This window comes from Denticeps clupeoides, unplaced genomic scaffold, assembly GCF_900700375.1.
Source record: "Denticeps clupeoides unplaced genomic scaffold, fDenClu1.1, whole genome shotgun sequence".
In the NCBI taxonomy this organism is placed as follows: Eukaryota; Metazoa; Chordata; class Actinopteri; order Clupeiformes; family Denticipitidae; genus Denticeps; species Denticeps clupeoides.
In genome coordinates this window covers 586793-610624 of record NW_021630083.1, presented here as the reverse complement: position 1 = coordinate 610624, position 23832 = coordinate 586793, and the positions used below count along the sequence as shown (strand labels likewise).

Sequence of the window (23832 nt, the reverse complement as noted above, 5' to 3'; positions counted from 1 at the left end):
CAGTTGGTGGTCATGATCTGTTCTCTCTCGTTCTGTAGAGCAGATGAACACGTCAGATGAAGGTGACGGTGGGATCCGGTAGATCCGGAGATCACGTGACTCACCACGCTGATTAACTGGGCCAGGGACACCTGAATGCTGATGCTGACCAGTTGGCTCTGGTTGACGGCGGGCCGGATGAGCTTGTTGTACCTCTCAGGAGACAGCAGGTGACGGACCAGCTTCTCCTCCACCTCGGCCGAGAGAGCCGCTGTGGCAGGAAGACGTTTCTGTAGAGAACTGGGAGGACGACGCCCACACACAAAACCTCCTTCCAGCCAGTCAATTATTCATCTGCTCTCTTAAATAAAAACTCTGACATCACATGGTGCCACCAGGGCAGCTGCGGGCCACGCCCACCGACACCTCCTCAGGAGAGCGTGCACACACACACACACACACACACACCAACAAACTAAAATACATGTACATAAAACTCCCTGGCCACAGACTCAGGTGCTTCATGTTTGACCGCGTGACCCTGAATGACCTCTTCTGCCCGCGGGGTCACAGTTTACCTGCCTGCTTCGCTAATGACTGCAGGATCAGACAGCTGGAAGGTCAGAGGTCACAGGCAAGACTTCATGAGCTGGTTGGTTTGTAGATGGAGGTCATACGTGCTCACATTACGGTGTGTGTGCATCTGTCTGATCACATCTCTTCATCTGAGCATTTAGAAGTTCTTCAGGGTGTGTGTGTGTATGTCAGTCTAGAGGATCTGCTAACGCTGAGACTGATTAGATCTTTTGCTCATTGAGTCAGAGCTCAAAGCCACACACACACACACACACACACACACAGTCCTATCTGACCTGCAGCCAGTCCAGTCAGGAGAACCTTAAAGGAACCGACCTGAAGTGTATTCAGAACTCCACAAGAATTCCAAAGGAATCTTCCAGGAAATCTCCTCCAGTTCAGCCTCAAAGCTGCTCCACGTTCTTCACCCCACACCTCAACTCTACCATCACATATCCTGCTCATACCAAATCTGGACTTACCCGCCACCGCCAGCGCGAGCAGGACGGCGGGGAGCCGCGCGCTCATCGTCCTGCGCGCTCCCGCGCTCACCGCGCACCGGGCGCCATGGAAACGAGAAGGATGGAGGTCCGGGACCGGTCCTGGTCGGGCTGCAGGAGGTGATGAGAGAGGAGGAGGAAGAGGAGGAGGAGGAGGAGGAGAGACTATCCCGGCAACCGCGCGTGCACTTTCACCACCGGACGTCCGCGCGAGCGATCAAGACGCGCGCGCACACACACACACACACACACACGCATACACACAATAAACCCAGCAACATAAACCATCTACTCCAACATCACATGTGAGGTCTGCGCGGGCGGGGCTCTCTAATAACTTCATATTTCATCTTTCATTATTACAAACACACACACACACACACACACACACACACACTGGAAGATTAAGAGATGATGCAATTAAAAGCCACCATGAACTTCATTAACCAGTCACCTCCTAATCTCCTAATAACACACACTCTGGCGCTTTTAAATAAATCTGACACGCTGGACACGCTGAGTGGGGTTGGGTGGAGGTTAATCTAATGGATCTAATGGAGCTCCTCTACAGGATCCCATCACTAAACATGAAGATGCAGGAATCTTCCATGCAGGAATCTTCCATAAGTCTTCATCCTATGTCACCTTCTAAATAATTTGTTCTCCACCCACCCCTGTCCATACTCCACATAAGCTCCATGACCATCAGGATCCTGAGGTCAAGACAACAGGCACCAACCAGACAACAGCAGTATATCTAGTAGGTGTTCCAATCCCTTGATGACCACCGCTTTCCAGCCCCAGTCTTCTGCTTCAGCTTCCAGGTTTGTCTATCACAGCTTTTTCCTTTCGAATGCCTCATTGACGGATTCCTTCCATGGAACTGTCAGCTCCACGATGAAGACCCATCAACAAGATTTGGACAACAAGGTCCGGCCTCAGGTTGGTTTCTGCGATATCAGGTGGGAAGGTCTGGATTTCTTAGTCCCAGGCTGCATTCAGCTGGCATGCTTCTTCTCCCCCTCCCTAACAAAGGATGTTTGTAGCCAAAAGGCAGTTCCATTGTCCAAGGGCATGACGTTGGTGCTTACCCTCTTGGTCTCTAATGCAGCTCCCACACCGCCAACGTTCTACTGGCGTTGCCTTCTGCCATGTGGCAGTCCCAGTCCCCCTCTTCAGATTTGAACTTGGCCTACTATGTCCCGATGACAGCATGTGTCAGTCCAACTGTAGATCTGTCCATGTTTGGAGGTGCTGGACAGTGCAGAGTAGGTTTTGGTCCAGTGTCATGGTCCACACTGCATGTCGATTATCATCATAATGGAAGCTTCAGCTGTTAGATGTTTGGTGGCTGAATGCCAGGAACCAGGATCCAGGGCAACTCAGAGAGAGACAGATCAGATTCGGGTGGCTGGGACTGAGTGGTGAGAGACGTCCAGCTGTGGATGGACAGTGTATGAAGGGCATGTTTTTTTTATCATAGACGGGCGTCGCCCACAACGCTGCACCACCATGGCCACCACCATGACGATGTAAAGTAAAGTGAAGTGATTGTCACATGTGATACACAGCAGCACAGCACACGGTGCACACAGTGAAATTTGTCCTCTGCATTTAACCATCACCCTGAGTGAGCAGTGGGCACCATGACAGGCGCCCGGGGAGCAGTGTGGGGGGACGGTGCTTTGCTCAGTGGCACCTCAGTGGCACCTTGGCGGATCGGGATTCGAACCTTCTGATTACGGGGCCGCTTCCTTAACCGCTAGGCCGCCACTGCCCCTGGTGGTCCCACAGCCAAACCCACAACAGAAATGGCTGAATAACGAGGATCTCAGCTTGAATGGAGCAGGTTGTGTCTTCTCATTACAGCACAAACAGAGCTGTGTGTGTTTCCCAGTTCAGAGGAGGTCAGACGCTGAGAACACGACCCATAATGCAACTGTTTGTTTATGCTGATGGCCGTCCTGAGTCTGACTTTGAAAAGTTTCACCATGAAGTTCACACGTCTGGGAAATGAGTCTGATTTGTGTAACGGGGGTGTGTACACACACACACACACACACACACACACCAGAGTGGTCCTGATTGGGGTTAATTTCCAGGCTTCTCGTTGTAACGGGAATGTAAATGAGCGAAAGCCCTCGGGCCGCCAGCGTTTGAACGTTAAATCTGGATTTTCTGCACTGGAGCTGGCAGCGGCGGGATAATTAAATCACACACACTATCAGTGATGCGGTTCAGAACACACACACTCAGGAGACACACAAAGTGCGCAGTGTGATGTAGACCTCGCTGCTCGGACATCTGGGACCCTCATGTGCTGTTAAATGGCTGAAATGAAGGACTGAAGCTGTGAAGGACTGAAGGCTGCGCTGCAGGTCGGGACGTATGTCCAGCGGCGCTGAGATCTTATTAAAACTCGGATGAAGTCGGGGAGCCGCCCTGGGCTGCTGCAGCATCATCTTCATCTCTCTCTGTGTGTCTTGCTGATGTCATCTGACAGAGTCTGTTAAAGCTCATGAAGATCTTATGAGAGGTTTCTGACTGAACTCAGCTCAACTCTGAGCCCACAGAACCTGACCTTGGAGATGACCTTGATCTCTGATAAAGATCAATATCAAAGATCATACAACCTCGCATTTAAATGCTTGTAAACCGAGGTGTCACAGAACAAACCTCCAACCATCCAACGGCATCCATCAGGATGGAGGATGTAGAGGTGGCGCACGGCGCTCTCTGGTGGAGGAGTGTGGCCATGAAGAGTTTCATTTGAATGGACGTGAAGCAGGGAGCAGAAGTGTGGAGGTCCAGAGCTTCTTGGTGGACATGTCTACTGTTCCAGATGACTGATCTAGAACCGTAGTATGGACTTCATCTTCCTCCTCCTGCTTCAGATTTCCACACCTTTTACTCCACTTTTAGTTTCAGAACTTCTTTACAGACCTGTGTAGTGCCACCATTTCTCATTTGAATGAGTGGGTGAAGTTTGGTCATTGTTACATTTACGGCATTTACCAGACGTCCTTATCCAGACTTACAGTCAGTAGTTACAGGGACAGTCCCCCCCCCTGGAGACACTCAGGGTTAAGTGTCCTGCTCAAGGACACGATGGTAGTAAGTGGGGTTTGAACCTGGGTCTTCTGGTTCACAGGCAAGCGTGGTACCCGTTAGGCTACTACCACCCTATTAGACGCTGTTGTCCAGAGTGCTTTACAATTAGTAGTGACTGTCTCCTGGGGGACGGTCCCTCTCAGGGTTCAGGGACAGCCATGTCCAGGTGGGTACAGATCTCCAAAAAACTTGGCACTCGAGTTACTTCATAAACCAGACAGAAATATTGTCCCCTGTCACTCATCCTGAGATCTTCCAACTTCACCTTTACACTGAGACCGGAGTTCACACTCAAACGTCCCTTTACTGCATTTATCAGACGTATCAGTAGTAACCACCTTCCTCCTCCACACCGATCCTCCTCCTCCCTCGGGCCAACTACGGTGCTGCTGAGGCCGTCCCACACACACAATAACGACGACACTCGGTACAGGAACATTTATTCGTTTTTTGCAGACCATATGCATGTGAACCACCACATTCATGTTTCAGAATGAAATGAATTACTGTGCATTTAATAACAATCATCTGTATCATTTATTCACTTTTAATCATCATCATTATTACTCTATTGATTTAATCTTGAAGTTTACACTCAAAAAAAGAAGAACTGTGGGGTGGAGGGACCCACGATCTCAATAATAGAAAAAAAAAGTGGAATGAAAAGGAGAAATAATAACACTGCAGAAGAAAATTCAAATACAAATAATAAATTAAGCTTTAGTTACATCCTGTGCGTTACCAGGGTTACTTCTCCGTGAGTGACAGCTGCAGTATCCTCTCAAGCTCCTCCTCTTCCTCCCGCCTCTTCCTGCATGAACACAGATGGATCCTTCAGGTAGAACTGAGGCAAATATAAATTCTGCAGAACTGCAAGAGTCTCAGTGACAAATAAACAAGGAAATGAAACCAATATAATGAATAACCGAAGTTTCATATTATAAATGCTTTTGTACCCATCTGGATGCAAATTTCTCACAGTTGCCCCTACAACCTCTGTTTTTAAAACCAGGCCTAAACCTCGTCTGTACTCTTTAGCTTTCCCAGACTTTTAAACGTTTCCACCAATGTGTTTTATGTTGTTCTCTTCAGCCCTCCCTAACTTTTCAATTTTAGAGGTTTAATCATATTGTTATACTCAGGGTTAAGTGTCTTGCTCAGGGACATGATGGTAGTAAGTGGGGTTATTTTCTTCAGCCCCCCCATTTTATATTTACTTATTATATGCCTATTTGTTGCTTCTACCGTAAAATACATTCTTTTTATGTATATCTGTGTGTCCTTTTATGCCTGTACAGCACTTTGGTGTTAAAGTGCTCTAGAAATAAAGTTCCCGCAGTTTTGGCCAGGAGGGTTTTCTGTGCGGAGGACTGAGCTGTCAGCTCTGATGGTCCAGAGAAGTGAACCTCGAAAGCGAAGAGCATGCGGTCTGTTCAGTTAGTATTTAGTGTTTAGTTATTATTTAGAGTATATCGCCGATATATCGCCCACGCCTACCATGATTCAAGAGCCTTCATCATGAACCTCTGAATTAGTAAATAAGCAGAAGCTACGATCGATGTGACTGCGGGGTCGGGGGTCACCTGTCCAGCTCCTCCTGCTCCCGGCAGGACAGCTCCATGGCCAGACGTAGCTGCTCGTCGAAGCTGCTCGTCGCCCCCGGAGCCCTGGGTGTGGGTGGAGAGCTGCTAGTGGGCGGAGAATTGATGGGTGGCTCAGACAGGGACCCCGACTGGAGCTGGGTGGGGGCTGCAGTCTCTCCACCCCCTTCACCACCAGCCAATGCGAGTGAGAGGGACTCCTGAATGGCCCTATCAGGAAAAAGGAGAGAGAGATTTTATACAATGCAACACATATATATACACACACACACACACACACACACACACACACCTCTCAAGCTGTGAGTCCTCATAGACTGGAGAGTGGGGGACTGGTCTTGTGTTGGTGAGCGCCTCCCAAATGGTCACCTGAGGGTAAATGAGATCAGAGGAGACAGGAAGTGACATCGTCATTAGATCAAGTTTAAAAAAGCCTTGCAAGTAGAAAAGACAACGAAGCTACACAACACACACACACACACACACACACACGCACGGCTGGGCCTACTTGGTCGCTCTCAGTCCCAGCGTCCAGCAGGCTCTGCTGGATGGCGAACTGCAGGAGGTTGTCATCCTCGTCTCTCATTGGCTCGCTGCGGCCTGGTCCCAGGGTGGTGTAGTCGGGCGGCGGCTCGAACACCGACGGGTCCACCTCACAGTGGAGGGGAGGCGGGCTCTGATCTGTGACGGACACACACACACACACGAAGGGTCTGACGCTGACCCCTCCCCCACAACTCCTTCAACAACACACTCTGATTGGTCACAAGTGGGTTTACCAGACTCGCTGCCCCCTGCAGGTTGGTGTACGGTGACAGAACTGACCGGTTCGTCGCACCCACAGAGGTTACTGAAGGTCACCCGGGCGTTGAGGACATGGAAGAGAGGAATTTCTGCAGGGAACATCAGAAGAAGAACCTCATTTACAGACTCTTCTGACTCCAAACCCGCCCACAGGGTCAGGAAGCCCCTCCCACAACCACACCTCATCCTCATCTTCGTCATCACAGCACAGAGCACCTGCAGGCCATCCTCACCTATCTTGACAGGGAAGCCGGGCGGCAGGCGCAGTGTGATGAAGTCGCGCAGCTTGGCGAAGTGGGCATTGGAGATGGCCATGAGGTCGATGATGGGGGTCACCTGCTCAGCCAATGAGAGGGGGTGTGCCTCGCTCAGCCAGAGAGTCGCTTTGAACCTGAGAACACGAATAATAATGCAAGCTGTGATGTTACAGAGCACTCACTGCGGCCATATTCTGAACACGTTTGTGGACCTCTGGACTTTGCTGGTGAGTTCCACAGGCCGCCCGATGTCCCGGCCGTTGAGCGGGAAGTCGGGGTTGAAGTATTCCTCTGCCGTTATGGCCGTCGGGTTGTGTGGACTGGCGCACTGAGACACGTGGCTCTGAAACAAGCAACGCGTGAGTCAATCGTACAAACGCGCCACCGCGCTGCAGCGGAACTCCAGCTGAAGGCAGCTCAGCTCACCCCATTGTGGGCGACGTGCTGCTCAGCGATCCCCAAAAACGACTGCAGGGGAGTCTTCGAACCTGAAAACAGAACAGAACAGGTCAGGTCGGCATGTTCCGAGATTCCGAGCCACAAGGCCTCCTGGGAAATGAACTCAGGACTCCAGGAAGAGCTGGGCGGGACCGCTGGTTACTGATGCGGTACCTTTGCTGCGGGACTTGTCCTGGTCGGAGAGATGTTCTGTTCGGGACCGGGTCACCAGCTCCACGTTACTGGCACTGTAAACCTGATCCAGGGAGAAGAACAGAAAACGTCTCCACACAAACTGGGATTCTCGGGTCCCGTTATGGTTATTGGAGAGAAAATGACCGTCAAGATGTCCTCACCTTGGCCTCATATCCACTGACGGTCTCAGTCTTTTCAGAGCGCCAACCCCAGATTCCGGACTTATTCCTAAACACACAAATACACGGATGTAGAAGCTGCAAATATCCTCGACATATTTGGATGTCACTCCTTTTTTCTCAAAGATATTTTTATCGACTTTAAGCAATAGAATAAAATACAATCCACACATTTCATAGGAAAAATTGCAATTAATAATGATAACGTGTGCAATTATAAACCCAACAACCTTTCCACATAATAATAACCCCGTCCTCAAGCCAGATTGATTAATTAAAAAGAACAAGAGGACAATATTGTTTCTGGACCTTTACTGGGTGATACTAATAGTCGGATTCTGAGACTGAAGGCTTGTAAAATGGTCCAGGAAGGGCCCCCACACCTTGTGATGTGGGGTATCTTTGTAGGTAGCGTATCTGGAAAAATCTGGAGCACAGTACCTGGAAAGAGCGGAACCGTTACCTCTCGAAAGCAATGTTGCGTGTGTTGAGGTGGGTGGAGACAATGGGTGAAGTGAGTCTCTGGGCTGTGTTCTCCTGTGAGGGCGCCATGGCTTCCAGCAGCGAAGAGGCGTCACGGGGAGAGAGAGTCAGAGGCTCGGTGTAGACCACCTGCTTCTCGTGGTCCACTTCCATCACTGTCGCACCATTTTCTACAGAAGAACAAGATAAACAGAGACAATATTCAACAGAATAATTACATGGATCATCCTCCGCTTCAGCCCCACTCACCTCCACCCTTGAAGATGTAGCTGCGGCGGCCCTTCAGCCAGGTCATGTGCTCAAACCCCAGGAGGGTGGTGTCCACACGAAGACATGAGCCACTCTTCCACACGCGGTAAACATCACTGGGACACACCTTGGAGACTAGAGGAACTGAGGAAGACAGATTTTTCATTCAAAAGTACCTTATATCCAGTGCCACCATAACCTTGTCAGACCTCGCGTCTAAAACGTAAATCAACCTCAGATCCCTTTCCATTAAAACGTAAAGGGACCTCACTTCCTGTTCAACCGTAACCTCGTCAGACCTCACGTCCCGTCCCTCCGTAACCTCGTCAGACCTCACGTCCCGTCCCTCCGTAACCTCGTCAGACCTCACGTCCCGTTCAGCCGTAACCTCGTCAGACCTCACGTCCCGTTCTGCTGTAACCTCGTCAGACCTCACGTCCCGTCCCTCCGTAACCTCGTCAGACCTCACGTCCCGTTCAGCCGTAACCTCGTCAGACCTCACGTCCCGTTCTGCTGTAACCTCGTCAGACCTCACGTCCCGTTCAGCCGTAACCTAGTCAGACCTCACGTCCCGTTCAGCCGTAACTAGACAGCCGTAACCTCGTCAGACCTCACGTCCCGTTCAGCCGTAACCTCGTCAGACCTCACGTCCCGTTCAGCCGTTAACCTCGTCAGACCCTCACGTCCCGTTCAGCCGTAACCTCGTCAGACCTCACGTCCCGTTCAGCCGTAACCTCGTCAGACCTCACGTCCCGTTCAGCCGTAACCTCGTCAGACCTCACGTCCCGTTCAGCCGTAACCTCGTCAGACCTCACGTCCCGTTCAGCCGTAACCTCGTCAGACCTCACGTCCCGTTCAGCCGTAACCTCGTCAGACCTCACGTCCCGTTCAACCGTAACCTCGTCAGACCTCACGTCCCGTTCAACCGTAACCTCGTCAGACCTCACGTCCCGTTCAACCGTAACCTCGTCAGACCTCACGTCCCGTCAACCGTAACCTCGTCAGACCTCACGTCCCGTCCCTCCGTAACCTCGTCAGACCTCACGTCCCGTTCAGCCGTAACCTCGTCAGACCTCACGTCCCGGTCAACCGTAACCTCGTCAGACCTCACGTCCCGTTCAACCGTAACCTCGTCAGACCTCACGTCCCGTTCTGCTGTAACAGTCAGACCTCACGTCCCGTCCCGTTCAACCGTAACCTCGTAAAACGTAATCAGACCTCAGATCCCTTTCCTTTAAAACGTAAAGGGACCTCACATCCCGTTCCGCCGCAACTTCGTCGGACGTCCCGTCCCGTTCCGCCGCTACTTCGTCGGACGTCCCGTCCCGTTCCGCCGCAACTTCGTCGGACGTCCCGTCCCGTTCCGCCGCAACTTCGTCGGACGTCCCGTCCCGTTCCGCCGCAACTTCGTCGGACGTCCCGTCCCGTTCCGCCGCAACTTCGTCGGACGTCCCGTCCCGTTCCGCCGCAACTTCGTCGGACGTCCCGTCCCGTCCCGTTCCGCCGCAACTTCGTCAGACCTCACGTCCCGTCCCGTTCCGCCGCAACTTCGTCAGACCTCACGTCCCGTCCCGTTCCGCCGCAACTTCGTCAGACCTCACGTCCCGTCCCGCTCCGCCGCAACTTCGTCAGACCTCACGTCCCGTCCCGTTCCGCCGCAACTTTGTCAGACCTCACGTCCCGTCCCGTTCCGCCGCAACTTCGTCAGACCTCACGTCCAGTCCCGCTGTAACTTCGTCAGACCTCACATCCCTTTCCGCCATAATCAAACCGTAACAGTCAGACCTCACGTCCCTTTCCGCATAACCTCGTCAGACCACACGTCCCTTTCCGCCATAATCTAACCGTAGCAGTCAGACGTCACGTCCCTTTCCACCGTAACCTCGTCAGACCTCACGTGCCGTTCCGCCGTAACCTCGTCAGACCTCACGTCCCGTCCCGTCCCGTCCCGACGTAACCCCGTCAGACCTCGCGTGACGTTCCACTGACACCTTTTGTAACTGCCACCGTTGTTGTTTTCTAAAGAATATGTGGACTTGAAGTGGGTGCTGTCCACAGCAGTGGTACTGAAACCTCAATGTCAGGTTTATTCTGGACTTTCACTCACTTCTTTAAACTGTTTTTTCTCTTGGGGTGGAATCACTGTACAACAAATACTTCATCATTAAAAATAAAAGTAGAATTTTGGCTTTCAATTTTTGATTTTCTAAACCAAATGCTAAAACTGGTGCTGGAATTTGCCTTGGTGCTGCATGAAAAACCCTCTTCTTTCATTATAGATACGCGCTGTGCAATCCTTCCATGCTGTAAAAGGAACAGGATTCATGGCATTCATGGCAGACTCACCCCAGCTTGTGAACTCCCACTTCATCTCCACGTAGAAATCTCTGGCCTGGAGAAGTAACACACACACACACACACACACTTCAGACAATATTTACAGAGAGAGAGAACGATTGGTCACTCCTGCGTCCTCACACACCTGACGGAGTTTACTCAGCAGCTCAGGGATGCCCGCCAGACGCTCTGTGGCGCGCTTATAGTCCCTGTACTGAAGGACGAGCTGCACCAGCTCAGGGTCCCCGGTGCTGACCGCCTCCTGCAACACTGCCAGTACACACACACACACGTTATACCCGACATACCACACACACACACACATATTATACCCGACATACCACACACACACACACACTATACCTGACATACCACACACACACACACTATACCTGACATACCACACACACACACACACTATACCTGACATACCACACACACACACACACACACTATACCTGACATACCACACACACACACACACACACACACTATACCTGACATACCACACACACACACACACACACACACACACACACTATACCTGACATACCACACACACACACACACACACACAACACACACACACACTATACCTGACATACCACACACACACACACACACACACTATACCTGACATACCACACACACACCACCACACACTATACCTGACATACCACACACACACACACCACACACACTATACCTGACATACCACACACACACTATACCTGACATACCACACACACACACACACTATACCTGACATACCACACACACACACGCATATTACACATGCGTATTATACCATTCACACACAGACACACACCACACACACACTGTACCAGACATACCACACACACACACACACACACACACACACAATACCTGACATACCACACACACACACGCGCATATTACACATGCGTATTATACCATTCACACATATAAATATTATACTTGACCCTCGGTGTGTCCAGGGGGACTGTCCCCGTCACCACTGATCATGCCGATTATGTAAATGTACACACACACACACACACACACTGTACCAGACATACCACACAAACACACACACACACTGTACCAGACATACCACACACACACACACACACTATACCTGACATACCACACACACACACGCATATTACACATGCGTATTATACCATTCACACACAGACACACACCACACACACACTGTACCAGACATACCACACACACACACACACACACACAATACCTGACATACCACACACACACACACGCATATTACACATGCGTATTATACCATTCACACATATAAATATTATACTTGACCCTCGGTGTGTCCAGGGGGACTGTCCCCGTCACCACTGATCATGCCGATTATGTAAATGTACACACACACACACACACACACTGTACCAGACATACCACACAAACACACACACACACTGTACCAGACATACCACACACACACACACACACTATACCTGACATACCACACACACACACGCATATTACACATGCGTATTATACCATTCACACACAGACACACACCACACACACACTGTACCAGACATACCACACACACACACACACACACACAATACCTGACATACCACACACACACACACGCATATTACACATGCGTATTATACCATTCACACATATAAATATTATACTTGACCCTCGGTGTGTCCAGGGGGACTGTCCCCGTCACCACTGATCATGCCGATTATGTAAATGTACACACACACACACACGGTCCCGTATTGACTACGGAACCCAGACATGATGACGTCAGGCCGGTACCGGTCCAGCTGTGCGCGTTGCTGCGTGTCGGGTCCGCGCCGTGTCGCAGCAGCACGCGCGCCGTCTCCAGGTGACCGAGACAGACGGACAGTTCCAGCGGGGTCCGACCGCGGGGGTCCGGCCGCTCCGGGTCGTGCTGCGGAGCCCACGGAGCGTCAGTCACACGCGGCACCAACACACACCGACACACACCACACGCTCCGGCTACCTGTCCGCTCCGCAGCTCCCGGTCCAGCTCCTGGTACCGGTTCGTCCACACCAGGCGGTGCAGCGGGAACGCGGCCGGCTCCGCGGGCTCCATGGCGGCCAGCCGCTTCCTGTTTCCTCACCGCGGCGGAGGCGAGGCGAGCCGAGCGCCGAGAACCGGAACCAGCGGCCCGCGGCCTGTTCCCCCGAACCGCATCCAGGTCACTCGAGTTCGGCCGCGGCTGACGGGGGACGCGCGGTTATATAATAATACAGGCCGTTCTGTCAAATCTATTCTACAAAAGGAAATATTAAGAAAAACGGACTGTTATTAACGTGGAACTACAATAAAAACGCACTGTTATTAACGTGGAACTACAATAAAAACGTACTGTTATTAATGTGTAACTAGAATAAAAACGTCCTGTTATTAATGTGTAAATAGAATAACTACTAACATGGAAATTAATAAAAACGTACTGTTATTAACGTGGAACTAGAATAAAAACGTACTGTTATTAATGTGGAACTAGAATAACTACTAACATGGAAATTAATAAAAACGTACTGTTATTAACATGGAACTAGAATAACTATTTACATGGAACTAGAATAAAAACGTACTGTTATTAATGTGTAAATAGAATAACTACTAACGTGGAACTAGAATAAAAACGTACCGTTATTTACGTGGAACTAGAATAAAAACATACCGTTATTAACGTGGAAATAGAATAAAAACGTACCGTTATTTACGTGGAACTAGAATAAAAACATACCGTTATTAACGTGGAAATAGAATAAAAACGTACCGTTATTAACGTGGAAATAGAATAAAAACGTACTGTTATTAACGTGGAACTAGAATAACTATTTACATGGAACTAGAATAAAAACGTACTGTTATTAACGTGGAAATAGAATAACTACTAACATGGAAATTAATAAAAACGTACCGCTGTTAAGGTGGAAATATAATAAAAATGCACCACATGATCATTTATTCATGTTTTATCCTCCACAGACCTGCAGGTGATGACAACATTCTGCTTTTAATCATGACTTTAATTTTCTTGAGAAAACAACGAAACAATCTGAAAATAAGTACAATGCTACAGGATTGATGGGGAGAAAGAAACATTTACACGAAACGGCAGAGATTTTATATATTCTGTATATAAAACCCAGATAATGGAGGAATCGGGGGGGTAAAAGAGCAGGACCCTGTGATTCTCTGTACAAAAGGGGAACAGTAAAGAGGGGTAGCACCTGTGTTCCCCGCCCCTGGATTGGCATCGCACCCCGCCCGCCCCGCACCACGTTATGTCCCTGATACACAGACACGCACCTTAAAGCACTTAGACCGCCGGACCACACCCGCTCCTGAGTCGTGTTTCTTTTTTTATTTCTCTCATATTATTTATTACTTTTATTTGAATAAGAACAGCACCAACCTGCATTCCTGCTGCCGGAACCCTGGAAGTATTGAGGAACAAAATAATAATAATAATAATAATAATAATACCAAAAAATAATAAATCCTGCTCTTCCCAAAGTGGCACACCTCGAGATTCCATTCTTCCTCCATGTTCACTCTGTCATACACACACACACACACACACACACACGTCCAGTCTCTACGATATCCTCTGGATGAGCTTGTCGTCTGAGAGGCAGTACAGCGTGTTGACGGACAGTTCGGAGATGAAGGTCTCGCACGCGCAGCGGGACACGCCCTTGCAGCCCCGGAGGTCCAGGTAGGAGACGCAGGCCAGGCGCTTCAGGAAGACCAGGCAGCGGTCCGTCAGCTTACTGCATCCTGGGGGACAGGCGGCACACGGGACGGCATGAGGGACGAGGACGGAGGGACGGTTTCGTTTGCCACCGCGTCTTACCGGCGAGGTTGAGGTGGGCGAGGGTGTTGCGGGTGGAGGAGCCCACGGCGGTGAGCAGGTTGAGGGCGTGGTCGGTGACGGGGCAGTGCGACAGCTCCAGGCGCGTCAGGAGGGGCGTGTGCCGGATGACCATCCTCAGCGTGGCCTCGCTGACGTCCAGGCCGCACAGACGCAGACACTGCAGGTTCCGCAGCTGCGAGCGGTTGTCACAGCCTGCCGAGCAGAGCAGCTTCAGAAACGCGGCCACGCCCACAGACAAGGAGCGGCGTCCCGTCCGGGACGCGCCGTTACCTGGCGGGCTCAGAAGCTCCCTGATCTGCGTCTCCTGGAGACCCTTGACCCAACCCAGGTCCAGCGTCCTCAGCAGCGGGCAGCTGGAGGAACTCAGGGCCGAGACGGAGATCCAGGAACAGCCGGAGAGAACCAGGTCCTTCAACCCTGAGGACGGTGGGGAGGGGACAGGTCTAGTCAGATGAGGGACGGCATGAGGGACGTGTGTGTGCGCGTTTCTTTTTGGTTAGTTGGGTGTGTGTGTGTGTATTTGTGTGTATGTATGTATGTGGGCGTGTTCAGGCAGGTGTGGGCGGAGCTGCCGTACCCGGAAGGCGGTTGATGAGCCAGGTGAGCTGTTTTTTGGAGATGGACGTCCAGGACAGGTCCAGGCTGACCGGCTGGCGCTTGATGATGCCGGACAGGGCCTGGGGGGTGATGGCGGGACAGCGGCTCAGGCTGATCCGGGTCCACAAGCGCTTATCACAGCCCCTAGAACACAAACATACCGAACTGGCCAATCACAGCCTGACTCCGCCCCCACAAAGGTGCGAGCGGGGACCGCCCCTCCTACTCACCACCGGTACCAGCTCCTGCAGACGGCCATGCAGACGCAGAGTTCCGTGCGGCTCAGGTAGCGGAAGACCGACACCCACACCTCCTTCTCGAACGCCGGGCCGCCCCCCGAAACGTCCCTCACAGATGGGGACACGGGGGAGCGCCGGTCCAGACACTGAGAGTGGGGGCGTGTCCGGGAGAGACCCTGAAGGCCCCGCCCTGTGCGGGTGTGGCCCTGCTTTATGCAGACACTCTTAGCGAAGTGTTTCTCTGGACGTCCACTCAGCAGCGGGGACGCGTGTGACTTGTCGGAGTGGGCGGAGCCACTGCGGAGCGGCTGCCGGAGGAGGGATTTGTTGAGAATGTAGGACGCTGCCCTGGTGGCCGGGGACAGGGGACAGACCGCCGCCTCCAGCTTGGGGACTATGGCGTTGGGGTCCCTGTGTCCCCGGGAGGGACGCTGCAGGGTCACGGTCAGACAGGAGCTCTGCGGGCGGCCGCAGTCGCTCGTCACCCCCGCCTCCCGCCCGTTTTCTTCCTCCGCCCCTTCCTCCTCACCATCCCGCTCCCCGTCTTCGCTTTCGTCTTCCTCCTCCTCTTCCTCCTGTGGACGGTTCTCCTTCCCTCCTCGCTGCCCTTCCTCCTGAAGCTCCTCCTCCTTGCTGTCGCCGCCCCCTCCGCTTTCTTCTGCATCTTTGACTGCGTGCTGCGACCCATCCCTGTCGCCCCGCCCCCCTCCGGCTCCGCCCCTGAGCCGCACCCCCCTGCCCGGCAGCCCCCTCCTGCTGAGGAGCGGGTGGGAGACGTGGCGCCGGACTCCGCCCTTCCACTCCGCCCCCTTCTCCAGACCCCGCTGGCGCAGGAGCTTCGGGGAGACGGACGGAGACGAGGATTTAGCGGGCGGAGACGGAGACGCGGACCAATCAGATCGAGCGGAGACACGACTCACCGACTGCAGGATTTTGTTCCGTTCCAATTTAATCTGGAGAGTAAAAGAGTGAAATTAGGTTCCGCTCTGGGTTCTACGTCCCCGGATCTGCAGGTTCCGCGTGTTCCTCACCCGGTTCCTCAGCTGGAGCTCCAGGGCTCCGGCCCTCCTGCTGTTCTCCTGCAGCCTCTGCGACGGCGGGGACAGGCGCCGCGGGGGGACGAGCGGCCGACGCCCCTTCCGCCCGTCCTTCACCCCGATGCCCTCGCGGTGGGCGCGCTTGGCGGGCGGGGCGGAGCTGACGGGAGACGCGGGGACAGAACTCTTCCGGTCTTCATCGCTGCTGCTGCTGGTGCTGCTGCTGGACTGGAAGAAGACGGGAGACGACGGGGACAAAAATAAATACGAAGTGGAACGCGGAATGTTCCACGACGGAGAGAACATTGGCGGTACCTCGTCACATCTGGTCCCCTGGACACACGTGGGACACTCCCAGCAACTCGGCAGGTCTTTATTAATCACAGCCGCTTCAGAAGCCTGAACACAGAACCGCCATCCTCATCATCACCATCATCATCCTCACCACAACCACCATCATCCTCATCCTCACCACCATCATCATCACAACCACCACCATCATCCTCATCATCACCAGCATCATCATCATCATCACCACCATCACCACAACCACCATCATCCTCACCACAACCACCACCATCATCCTCATCATCACCAGCATCATCATCATCATCACCACAACCACCATCATCCTCACCACAACCACCACCATCATCCTCATCATCACCAGCATCATCATCATCATCACCACCATCATCCTCATCATCACCAGCATCATCATCATCATCACCACCATCACCACAACCACCATCATCGAATACGGCGGGAATACCTGCACACACTCCGGATGCGTGATCTTGCCACAGCTGGAACATTCCATCAGCGTCTGCGCCGTGGCTTCACCTTCCGGCGTCCCCTCGCCACACACGTCACACAGAGCAGTGAGCGGCAGCGTGGGCTACACACACACACACACACACACACACACACACACACACACGCACGTACGTCATGACTGAGGAAGAACGTCCCTGTCGTAATGAAGGCGGTCTGTGGACTCACGGCGAGACACTGGCGCAGGACGCACGTCTGCTTCAGGCGTCCCGGACCGCCGAACTTCTTCATGTCCCTGCAGAAGGCGCAGTCCCCGCACTCGGGCCGGACGCACGCCGCGCAGCTCTTACAGCGGACACGCCTCCGCCGCAGCGCCGACATGGACGAGTGGCGCTTCGAGGGGCGGGGCGTCGGCGGCAGGGCGGGGCCTGGTGGGTGGGGCTGGTACAGCACTGAGGGGGGAGGGGTTGGTGGCCTGTACCATGACGGCTGGAAGACGCAGAGCAGAACATCACCGTATAGATCACAACCACGTTCCGCCACGTTCCGTTTCTAGATAAAACGTGGGAACGTTGTGGCGCCTGATGGGAGCGCCGTACGCGGGTTTGCTGAGCGTTGTATCTGCGTTCGATTGCCGTTTCACTGACGTTTGCTTGATGCTGTTTAACGTTCATCGGGCAGAAATTGACGCATCCAGTGGACGCCCGTCCCAGTCAGATGTCCCCGGGAATGTGGAATTAAGTGTAAAGTGAAAGTGACGTGATTGTGAGACGCCGCAGTGCAGCACACGGTGATACGGTGAAACGTGTCCTCTGTATTAAACCACCAGCGGACGAGCAGTGTGGGGGACGGGGACGGTGCTTTACTCTGTGGCAGCTTGGCGGCTCGGGATTCGAACCGGAAACCTTCTGATTATGTTTTTTTTCCCCGCTGCCCCTGTAATCGACAGGTTTGAATTGACACTCGTCTCACTGACTGATTTAAAACGTATCCAGAGCGACTTAGTCAGTAGTTACAGGGACAGTCCCCCCCTGGAGACACTCAGGGTTAAGTGTCCTGCTCAGGGACACGATGGTAGTAAGTGGGGTTTGAACCTGGGTCTCCTGGTTTATAGGCGAGTGTGTTACTAGCAGCCTTGCCCGGTGTGGTGTGTGTGTAAGTGTAGGCGCGGTCGTACCCGTTTGGGCCACTGGACGATGGGCGTGCCCGTGTAGGACAGTTTGGGGTTATCCTGGGCGTGTTCCAGCAGCAGCGTCTGGTGGACAGACAGGAGAAACAGGGTAGGATCAGCAGGGAGAAGCGGCGTGGTGACGCGGCGGCGGCGGTGACGCGGCGGCGGTGGCACCGTACCCGCATGTCGCTCAGCAGGGCGGCGGCGTTCCTGATGCCCGCCGGGACGGACTGCTTGTGGGACGGCAGCTCCTCCAGCTTCTTCAGCAGGTGCCACAGACCCTCCAGCTCGAAGGGCGTGAGGTGGACCTTCCCCAGCGGCGGGGGAGCTGGGAACTCTTCATCTTTCTCCTCCTCCTCCTCCTCGCCGGAGATGTGGGCGGGGGCGTGGCCGTTCTCGTTGTCGGGGGAGACGAAGTCCTCTCGCTTGAGGCCTGACGAGGTTTAATTACAGAGTCGGTCAGACTGGTTCCAGGCGGAGAACGCGCGGTGCCCGGAGCCGGATCAGAACCCGGTGAGTTACTGACCGATTCCGAGCGAGTGCTTCTGGAACTCTGGCGTGAGGTACGAGACGCTGGTGAGGCAGTACAGGTACCGCTCCAGCACGTACCAACACATCTCGTAGTAGAACGGGTGCCGGAACTTGGCAGGAACCTGCGGAACAGCCAGGACGTTAGCAGACCGGGCCGGGCCGAAGCGGAAGGTCAGAGGTCAGAGCACTCACTCTCGTCCGGTCCTCGATGTTGTAGATGTTCAGCTGCATGGGGATGTTGAAGCTGTGCAGGAAGTTCCCACCGAACACCAGCGTGTCTATCGGCGTGTAGACGGCGTGGATCCAGCCTGCACACAACACAACATGTCAACACAACATGTCACGCGTCAACACAACATGTGGTCATAATCTGAGCAAGTGGGATAAATTATTCAAAAAATTGTTCAACTCCCGACGACCCTACAAAGCCCGAACCCGAGTAAAACGGACCAATCAGGTCATCAGCTGCAGCGTAGCGGGACACGCTGCTGAGAAAGTTCTGGAATCCGGAGGAAACGTGTGACGCGGTTCACTATGTGAAGCCAGCAAAGACACTGCAGACCTGCGCTGGTTTTAACTTTAACCCACTTGTTTAAAAAGTATTTCAAACGAGTCTCACACACACACACACACACACACACACACACACACACACACTAAATAAATAAATTCATCTAGAATGTTCTATTCCTGACAAGTTCGGCCTCATCAGGGCTCTTGGTTTTGTAACTCTACGTAGAATAAAAGTTTTTTCTCTTTTCGGGGTTTTAGTGCTCGATGTCCTCGCGGGTCACCTGACGGGATCATGAAGGTGTAGCCCTGCTTCAACTCGATCCGCTGACAGTGGGAGGCCTTGTCTCCCAGGAAGATGTCACCCTGCTTTCCTGACAGAACCCAGTTCTCATACAGCTCCAGGTTCTGAGGGCTGGGCGGGATCAGCCAGAAGACCTGGAGAACCCAGAGGGGACATGCTGAAGACACACACGGCCGGACAGGGACGGGATGAAGGCGGGGCTCGCTGTACCTTCCCGCCACGCAGGATGTGGTACCAGACGGACGTCCCGCCGAAGTCGATGTGGAAGTCGGTGAAGCAGCCCTCCACACTCATCAGACAGTATCTACAGAGGAACCAGGAACATCTCACATTCACAGACAACATGTCCTCAAGAGCAAGACACCCGTTCTCCTGCTCACTCACTTCTGGACTTTGGGGTACTGCATGTCGATGATGGCGTTGGTGGAGTCTCTCTGACGTTCTTTCAGGTGCCGCGGCCACATGTTGTCCACCCAGTCAATCATGTCCACCTGAGGAGACCAGGAAGATGGTGAATCCTGAGGACACGTCTACAGCGTTAAAACGGCAGGACGGGACGTGTACCGATGCCGGCCGCTTGACCAGGTTCTCCAGTTTGGTGTGGCTGAACTCCAGGCTGATGACATTGTACAGCTTTTCCCTCTCTGAAGCCGGCGTCTCGTAGTAGCGTCCCCACTGTCCCATGGACATCTCAATGCCCTTCTGAGTGTTGACGTCCATGACGTCAATCACACGCCGGCTGCCTGTCAGAGAGAAGAGAGAAGTGATCGTCATTGTGAGACACAGCAGCGCAGTACACGGTGAAATTTGTCCTCTGCATTTAACCATCACCCTCGGTGAGCAGTGGACACCATGACAGGCGCCCGGGGAGCAGTGTGTGGGGACGGGACCTTCATCAAGGGGACCTCAGTGGCACCTTGGCGGATCGGGATTCGAACCCGCAACCTTCTGATTACGGGGACGCTTCCTTAACCTCTAGGCCACCACTGCCGCAGAGCGACACCCCTAAACCAGGACGTGTCCCCGAACGCTGGGGACCCGACGGGGACACAACTTCCCGCTAATTTCACCCACCGTGAAAAAAAACCCAGACAGCTTCAGACCCACTTACGTGCACCGAGCCGGACTTCCGGTTCTGCAGCAACACAAACAGACCAGAGCGAGTTCAGAGCACGCGGCTCTCCGTACGGCACCAGCAGAGAAACCGGAGGGACTTCCTTCTGCCGTCTAGTACCACTTTACAGGTTTCATACATTCGTTTTAAATTGTTTAAGATTTTCAGGCTACAAATCAATTAAAACGTCATTATACCGAAACGGCGATATAAAAAAAGCGTAGGTAAACCGCGCCTGTGTTACCGACGTCAGACTCACCAACAAAAAGCTTCACGTCATTCACGTTGAAATCCGGATCAGGCATCCTGAAGAGAAATAAGCAGAGAATAATTCTTAATAATAAACACAGAGAGGATGAGGAGGAGCTTCTTCCCACAGGCTACTGGAGATCTCAACGATCACAACACTTAACTCGGATGGGGACTTAACTGAGGACGGGGACTTCATAGAACTCCAATAAACTCCAGCACCTTCAGTCACTCTGGACGCAATCCCACCCACAGTAAAGAACTCTAATTTTTCTAATTTATTTAAAGAACTTTAATTTATTACTTTTCACTTTATACTTTGACTCCACCTATTTGCACACCGTCACCCCATCTGTTACACACATTTCATATTTTAGGTTAAAGACATAATATTTGGTTTGCAATATTTGAATATTGGTTCATTGCATACGTGCAATATATGCAATACATTACATTTACAGCACTTATCAGACGCCCTTATCCAGAGCGACTTACAATCAGTAGTTACAGGGACAGTCCCCCTGGAGACACTCAGGGTTAAATGTCCTGCTCAGGGACACGATGGTAGTAAGTGGGATTTGAACCCGGATCTTCTGGTTCACAGGCGAGTGTCTTACCCACTAGGCTACTACCACCCTACCGTGGTCTGTACAGTACCTAAAGCATTTCACTGCATAACATACCATGTATGACTGCGTATGTGACAAATAAAATTTGAATTTAAATCCACAAAGATTAATCTCTGAGACCATAAAATCCAAATAAAAACAAACCCACTTGATTCCCAGTCCATCGGCGTTCTCAAAGACCAGAGGATCCCGGAGTCCCTCCTGCTGGATGTACTCAAACGTGAAATCTACCAACGGAGAGAACGATGAGGACGGGGACAAGGACGAGGGTAGACAGCTCCACGCTGCTAATCTTTCCCTCACCTTTTCCCTCCATGCGCTTCACCAGGTCCGAGTTGAACTTGTCGCTCATCAGCTTCTCATGCAGGTCAAAGGTCCTCTTCCCCTCAATCTCATCGTCTGAGATGCCGTCGTCCTGGTAACGCCTGCGCGTCCCCGTCCGCTGCACGGAAACCAGAGGATGAAGATCCTGACACCAGCACCTCCAGGTGGACCTCAGGCCCACATGGAGACGCGTGAACACGACTAGTCGCGGGATTAGAACTTCCTGCTTTCAGACTCCGTTAGAACACGGAACCAGAATTGATTCATCGGAATAAAGCGCGCTACTCACCAGCCGTTTACTGTAGCGGGTCTGCGGTTCCGCCATGGTCTGGAACGAACGAGAGGAGCGTTAAAAAGCACGGAAATGTAGAGCCCTCCGCAGAACAGCGCGGGTCTCGGCAGGCCGAGTTTACACGCCTCCGTCCCCCACACCTGAGCGGCTGTCATCGCCGCCGACCCGGCCCGCCGCTCGACTCCTCTTTGTTGCCGCTGCGGCTAATCCAGCTAACAGCGTCCGGGAGAAACGAGACGTATTCGGGCCGAAATGAAGACACGGGGCGGCCGCGGCTCCTCAGGTGGCTCGTCCCGGGGAGTCGAGCGGCAGCAGACGGGGGGAGAGTTGTGGTGCTGGCCGTGTTCGGGTCCGTCGGCTAGGCTAGGCTAGGCTAAGCTAGGCTAACGACTGCGAGAAGACGGTTAGCTGCCAGCTACCAACCCACCGCTGGTCCAGAAGAACCAGCGAGCTGGGCCGACATGAGCGCTGCCAGACACCTGCTGCCTCGGCGGTTCCGCCCGGTCCAACTGGCGGGCAGACGAGCGCCGAGCGCCCGACTATCAAATCTGGAGCGCAGAACCGAGCCGCTTCCAGCTGGTGGGTCTCAGTGGCGGGATGATCACCACCGCAGCACCGGTCCGGGCGAGCAGCGCGGCGCGGCGCAGCGCGTCTCCTCCCCGCCTTACCTGCTCAGTACGCCGGTTCTGAACGGCGAAAATCCGCAGGAAGACCGGAGCGAGTGTCGGGCGTCCGAAACCAGGATCGAGTCGAGTCCCCACCGCCTTCCAGCCAACTTCGGAGTCCGAGTTCCTGTCAGATCTCCCGGGGGGAGGCGCGGCTCAGCCGGGACGGGACTCCGTTCTCGCCCGCTGTCATTGTTACTCGTCAGTAAAGTTAGAGCGTTAAAATGAAGTCCGCCATTTTCAACTTACCACGGCGCACACACACATACACGGCGCCCCGCCCCGCAAGGACGGCGTCCAATAGGCGCGCGTCTACAGCAGGCTACGCGGCAGCGATTGGCTGAAAGGAACCCGTCCGTCAAAAGTAAGGTACGCCTCAAATCTGTGATCCCGCCGAAAGCACCAATAGGAGAGGGGATTTAAAACAAAGCTGGCCGCTGATTGGCCAGAAGGTCTGCGACTGGACAGTTATATTGACGGTCGCGCTTCATCAGCTGGAGGACTCGTAGGCAGATGGCTCCTCACACACAGTTCTGCGTAAACTGTTAAAAACCTGCTATAGAAACTACACCACGAGAACATTAATAAAATACTCGTTGATTAAAACAAGGGGCTCCAACTGTTGTTAGAAACGTATTTTATAACAGCTTCTGAACTACACCACATATATAATCACAAATATCATAAATATGCATACAAGACAGAGCTTACCCATAAAACATTGTAGACCCCCCCCCCTCCACACACACACACACACACACACACACACACAGCACATGTAAGAACATTAG

General features: G+C 52.9%; 2 protein-coding genes across 2 annotated transcripts; both read right to left on the bottom strand.

Annotated features, from left to right (window-relative positions):
- Window positions 1–4589: 4589 nt before the first annotated feature.
- On the bottom strand, window positions 4590–13001 carry ankrd13d (ankyrin repeat domain 13 family, member D). The gene is made up of 16 exons (XM_028968309.1): window positions 12712–13001; window positions 12504–12639; window positions 10855–10979; window positions 10719–10764; window positions 8373–8516; window positions 8104–8293; window positions 7623–7689; window positions 7441–7522; window positions 7255–7316; window positions 7041–7171; window positions 6805–6962; window positions 6547–6660; window positions 6276–6448; window positions 6060–6136; window positions 5750–5977; window positions 4590–4977 (listed from the first exon to the last, which is right to left on the bottom strand). Exons 1-16 carry the CDS (start codon window positions 12802–12804, stop codon window positions 4914–4916), a joined length of 1890 nt encoding a protein of 629 aa, XP_028824142.1. The 5' UTR covers window positions 12805–13001; the 3' UTR covers window positions 4590–4913.
- Window positions 13002–13733: 732 nt separating this feature from the next.
- On the bottom strand, window positions 13734–23318 carry kdm2ab (lysine (K)-specific demethylase 2Ab). The gene is made up of 23 exons (XM_028968305.1): window positions 23045–23318; window positions 22374–22412; window positions 22064–22202; window positions 21909–21987; window positions 21142–21188; window positions 20333–20511; window positions 20153–20259; window positions 19979–20072; window positions 19749–19902; window positions 19147–19262; window positions 18950–19076; window positions 18603–18856; window positions 18430–18507; window positions 17481–17741; window positions 17251–17376; window positions 16794–16877; window positions 16473–16706; window positions 16362–16394; window positions 15433–16277; window positions 15183–15346; window positions 14876–15022; window positions 14585–14797; window positions 13734–14508 (listed from the first exon to the last, which is right to left on the bottom strand). Exons 2-23 carry the CDS (start codon window positions 22407–22409, stop codon window positions 14327–14329), a joined length of 3699 nt encoding a protein of 1232 aa, XP_028824138.1. The 5' UTR covers window positions 22410–22412; window positions 23045–23318; the 3' UTR covers window positions 13734–14326.
- Window positions 23319–23832: the final 514 nt, after the last annotated feature.